The sequence below is a fragment of the Schistosoma mansoni genome, chromosome 3, assembly GCF_000237925.1.
Source record: "Schistosoma mansoni strain Puerto Rico chromosome 3, complete genome".
NCBI classification, from domain to species: domain Eukaryota; kingdom Metazoa; phylum Platyhelminthes; class Trematoda; order Strigeidida; family Schistosomatidae; genus Schistosoma; species Schistosoma mansoni.
The window spans coordinates 3,655,672-3,661,662 of NC_031497.1; the positions used below are offsets into that span (position 1 = coordinate 3,655,672).

At 40.0% G+C, this 5,991-nt stretch overlaps 1 protein-coding gene across 1 annotated transcript; it reads left to right on the forward strand.

Annotated features, from left to right (window-relative positions):
- Nucleotides 1-1,852: 1,852 nt before the first annotated feature.
- On the forward strand, nucleotides 1,853-2,098 carry Smp_132290 (hypothetical protein; the record flags this gene model as incomplete). The annotated part of the gene is made up of 1 exon (XM_018798933.1): nucleotides 1,853-2,098. The coding sequence occupies one exon, from the start codon at nucleotides 1,853-1,855 to the stop codon at nucleotides 2,096-2,098; it is 246 nt and encodes an 81-aa protein (XP_018650772.1).
- Between the last annotated feature and the right edge of the window lie 3,893 nt (nucleotides 2,099-5,991).

Genomic DNA, 5,991 nt, shown 5'->3' on the forward strand with positions numbered 1-5,991 from the left:
GATGCGTAGCAACTTTTGAGTACTTGTTATTAGATCTTCAGGCTTTTATGTACAATAGGTAATATTGAGATGTTTCCGAATGCGGTATTTGAGATAATCGGAAATCATGCAGAATGTCCCCAAAATGCGACAAACTATTGGGATTTGATCAGAGAACGTATATGAGTTCCCCCAAAGAAATAAAAAATTCTGAGGAAATGTTGGGGAAAAACCGAAATTTTTGTGGAATTTCCTCAGATCTGGGGAATTTTTGGGGTTTTTGTGGCATTACCTCAAAATTTTCTTGTGCGGCTTTCCCAAAATACGAAGATTGGTAATTATACACGAATCTTTTAATTAATTCCCAATAGTTTCTTGCATAGGGGTTGTGGAATAGCTGTATGTTTACTTCAGGCTTATTAAGGAAACAAGCACACGATTACCTTGATAAAGGCCAAGAAACCAGTTTAGGCGCCATATAACGCCGCTAAAGAATGCTAATATGTGGAGCAGAATAACAAAATTCAAGCAACATTTCAAAGGGTTTGTTACGAATGGTATTGTTTGCCAATCAGTGATCAATTAGTCATAGACATATCGAATCTACAGGAAACCGTTTGTTGCTAGAACAGCTAAATGACGTCTCAGATTGTGAATATTAAGTGCCTAGGAACACCAGTTCCCTCACGATTACAAGCATACTTTTCTTTAAAGTGTCAAACGACATGGAAACTTAGTCTCGGGTTTCCAATGGGCTACTGAAATTCGCCATGCAGGTTGGTGTAGACTATCATGTTGAGGTACGTGTGATTAATGTACTCAATATTTTGCGACTTTTTTATTTGTGGCTTATACATCGTCATAACCCAACATCTAATTCACGATAGGGTGACTTCAAGACATATGGCTTCCGAGGACACTTACCACATCTAGGATCTCATCAATTACTTGTTTTACTATTCTGGTCTTCTTTCAGAAGATATGTGATCAAACGAAGACCTGATCTCTACCCATCATTTTTTAGTCCGAATCTCAAGTCGCGTAATTCTCAGTTGCCAATATTTTAGCTGATTTCCCGAAGGCTACTGTTTTTGGAGGTTAATATATCGAAAGTGTATTTGAATCCCCACTTTGGCAACTATGTAAGTCGGAAAATAGTTTTCATTGCGTTTTCCTAGTGTTCTGTTGATGAACATCATTGGCATTGTAGCCTTTCACTTCCTTAGATCTACCTTAGAATCCGAACTTAACTAGAAAATATCATATGGATCTTTTGAGGCCTATAAGCCAGGTTTTTACCTGCCATGTAGAATGCGAAAAATCAACGTTGTGTGCTTACAGTCATCAGAGTCTATAGTGTCGGTTGGTATGTTAAGCTCATATACTTTATTCTAGCTTCTGGGCGAGCCAATTCACCTATCCATCTTGAGTCATGTTTTGACCTTGTGAATTATTCACTTATTAACCCTGACTATTTTTTATATTAGCGTATGTATGTGTACACTTTTTATCTTATTCATCACATGTCTGTGATTTATTCTTGTCTGACTATAAATATTGATTGACGCTTGGCTTACCCGCCAACTCCAATTTGCGTCATTTGTTAATAAAACTGTAGTTGTCGCTCCTCTTTGCCTTCTGATTTTATGCACCGCTGGGATTTGTATTATAACGGTGATCAAGGTGAACGATTAACTAAGCACGACACTACAGAATCGATGATCCCGAAGTTGCGAACACTCAACAGAATTGGCGATATCGACAAGCGAAGACGAACCAAAATGCCCTCGTAGCAACGCAAGAGGACTAGGAGGTAAACTAGGAGAAGTCAGAAACGCGGGACATCAGCTAGATTTGAAGAGAATGTTTGGCAATGAAACATGGTTGTCTCTCTATATCACGGATAAAGAAGCCAGCTTGCAGTACATGGTACTTTTCTGATACGACGGGGTACACAAAACAGGAGGTTGAATGGCGATATACATTTGCAGTAACTTCACAAATGAAACACAATGCAAAAGTGAATCAACCGATTTGGCGGAATCATGTTGGTTTTGCTTCGATGAGAACGGCACTAAGTAATTGGTTGGAAGACTATACAGGCTCTCACAGGTTGTAAAACCTACAATTATGAGACAATACATGCGATACTAAGGCTACCATATCCAGTGTTTGGATAAATACTACTAGCAGAAGACTTCAACACTGCCTGTTAAGAAAGCCGAGATATTGACACCATTGATCTTGTTTGGTCGTACTAACATTCCGCTTTCGGGCACCAGAAAGTACATATTTCGGCTGGTCAGTGATTGGAATTCGCAGTTCGTGGTTGGATCTGAGAGTCGGAGAGCATAACTAACGAAAGTATGGAAGATGTTCACTCTTATCATTGTTACTTAGACTTCTGTTATTAACGTCGTGCTAATACATCAGTGTACGAACATGCTGTAGTTAAATAAACGGATGCGTGTATCATCTTTTGTTCATCAGCTCGGTTTGGAAGTCGGTGGTAGTTAGCAAGACTGTTACATTCTCTATAAGGATGTGGGTAATTCGACCTCAACACCTCCTCGAAATATAATCGAGTAGGATACAAACTTACAAGGTGCCAAGGTGAATCGAATGTAAACAAAGATGTCAGCATTACGATTTTCGCTAGGAACAGTCTTAGGTCGACTCCTATTCCAGATGTTTATTAATAACCTGTTAGACAAAATTAACTCGTGGGCACTGCTCTACACAGACGACCCAAAGACCTGGAGGTCCACAGGAAGCGAAAAGGATTCATTTGAATTTAAAAGGACCTCAGAAGAACAGAGAAATGGGCAGTAGACAATAGGTTAAAACGTAACCTGTCAGAATGGTATGTCATGAGAGTCTTGCCTCATTTGATATAAAGAATTTTTATCCTCCGAAGGAATGCGTCCTGATTGTCACCTCAGAGCGCGATCTTGGGCTATTAACCACAGAGAGCTTGGACACTAGCTCAAACTGCATGGAGGATTGAGGCAAGATAGACTCAACCCTTCACTTTATGCGAAGATAACTTGGTGCAGTCAACCCAGCGTTGTTCCTAACTCGTTTTAAAACACATTCAAGGCCCCACTTCGAAGCCCACAGTGCTGTGGTGCCTCCTCTCTTCAAAAGAGACAGAAGCTTCTTAGACCAAATGCATAGACATGCAACCAAGTGGGTGATAGGGCTTGAACATAAATCTTATGAAGACGGACTTCAACACTTAGGTTTATTTTTGCTGAGCTACAAGAGGTGATCTGATAATACATTTAGTGAGCCAAGTCAACCGAAGATGAGTATCTTACCAGAACATCACCATGCTCCTCGAAACAACCCTCGAAAGATTGTACATCAAAGATAGAACACCCAAATACGCTCTCAATTCTTCCCATTATTAGTTTCCCCGATTTGGTGTTCTCTATAAGCCAAGGTGACCACAGCTCGCCAATGAATAGCTTTAAGAGGAGAATAGACTAACACGTACTCACCAGTGAATTAAAACTTCGCTTTTGGACCATTTGTGTCTGATGCATTTCTCACAAATAACCACAGTTGTCATTGATACATAACCGGTAACTACTTTCCATCTTTCTTATTATCATTTCAGTTTACCCCATTATTATGTCAAGTCCGTTTTTTTACACATTAACAATCAACTAAATTTTTAGTTATTCTTGAAACGGTCATCTTATAGAGGTAAATAAACCCCCAGAAACAGTTTGGTATGTCTTCGAGATTTGATGCCAACTTGATTGGTTTTAATGAACACATCTAGTTGAGGGTTCTCGGTGACACTGTGACACACTAGATCACGAGTGGGTGCACTATGCTGTGCAACTCCTACGACCGTTAGCCGACTTTGAATAGTTACTTCTCGAGGTACAGATAACCTTTCAAATATGTCCTTGAACATCTTCATTTCTGACTCGATTTGACTGGGTTGGCATACTCCGATTATAAAAGGTGTTACTGGTTAAAACGCTGTCAAACTCTGAATATTTGTTGCATCATTAGTCTTCTCTTGGAACTCGAATTATCACATTACTTTCGCATTGCAATCAACTAAACTTTCGTTCTGGTAATGCGACAGCTTTCGATATCCAGAAATTCTATTGCCTAGAGACAAATACACTCAGACTGCATGATATACAAATCCACAAATAACTGTCAAACTGAATAGAATGAATGCAGTCGAGTAGACTGCTGCCCATTTGATACTGCTGAAATCCTTACTAGAACAAATAGAAGCGAAAGCAAGGGAAACAATCGGTTTATACAAGCTCGTGACAAGAATATTATATATTGGATGTATTGAATGTAATGTGACGATAAGTCAATTTTTTTGCGATATACTCACCTCCACATTCATATCATTCTTCTATACTGAGGGGAGCAGCTTCAATCCTGGCAACACTGCTTAGCATGATATTCTCACACTTGCTAAGCTGAGGCAAACTACCGGAATTTGGGAAGCTGGCCCGCATACCACCAATTTTCTAAGGTGGTCAACGCATTGAACCTTCAAGTTACCGACCGGTGGCTCTTCCCTCTATACCTTCAAAAGTTATGGAGTTCCTGATATGTGACGGTATACACGACTATTTATTATCCTTAAACTTCTTTTCACCCCAGCAGAATGGTTTCAGAAAGGGTCATTCTTGCATAACCAACTTGCTGACTGTGGTGGACAGATGAACAACCATCCATGATCGCATAGTGAAGGTTTACATCATTTACTCTAACTTCTTAAAAGCTATTGATAGAGTCAACCATGTATGTCTTATCAATAAGCTCAAAGGATTAGGCGTCAAACCACCATTGATTAACTGGCTCACTTCATGTATAAACAGTCGACATTTTAAGGTCAGGGTTAACTTCACTTTGTTTCAGGCTATGAAATGTGGGGTCCCCCATGGTTCAGTACTAGGACCTTTTCTCTTCTTGATCTACATAAACGACCCACAACAGGTGTCTTCTGACTTATTACATTTTGCTAACGATGTGAAACTTAAGACAGAGATGCGCAATCAAGAGGATATACTGGCGCTTCAGGAGGATCTGACTTCAAAGTTGGGCAGATGACAACAGACCTGCGTTCAACACTTCAAAGTGTATAGTAGTCCACCTGAGACATGTTTCAAACTACAGATACAACTCAGGAAACTCCTCTCCAGAAGTATCTCAAGTTGAACGCTGGTACCCTACGATTCGAAGTCTTACTCTAACTGTGACAAAAATGCCTTTCAAGCAAACCTTGCACTGGTAACATTGAAGGGCATTTTTGGTCAGTTTGACGGTAGAACTTTCCACATAATCTTCAACCGTTTTATTCGTCCCCAATTAGAGTACGGAAACATAGTATTTACCCCCTCACTCCAAAATGGTAAGGACACTGGAACTTATCCAATCGCAAGCTACGAAATCAGTTCGGGGACTCAAATTCAAACCTTATGAAGAGCGCCTCCACTCACTAAACCTTTATTCATTAGCGTATAGGCGACTTAGAGGTGACCTTCTAATGGCTAACAGTATCTTTAACACTTCTGGACATTTTAAATACCTACTTAAGTTTAGCTCAAACACAAACCTAAGTGCTAACACCCAGAACCTAGAGACACAACACAGCAGAACGGACTGTAAATACAACTTCTACTCCTTAAGAGTTGTCAAATGCTGGAATTCGCCGCCGATTGAGCAAGTCCAAGCGACTTCCCAGGAGTCCTTCAAGAGACAATTCGACCTATTCGTAAGGACTAAGGATTATATGTTACTATGATTTACTAATTTCTTTTCCTTCTATTATCGTTATATAACTAGGTTTCTGCCTGGAGGTGTTGGTGATCCATTGCTACTAGACACGGAAGCCCGTTAAGCGAAAGCTTCTTCTATTTTGTCCACAACCATTTGAACCATTTGACGCATTTACATAGGTTGGTTTGAAGTGTGCGTTACAAAGCTGGTTTGTTGTTGGATACTTCACACGTGCATGGCTGGTGT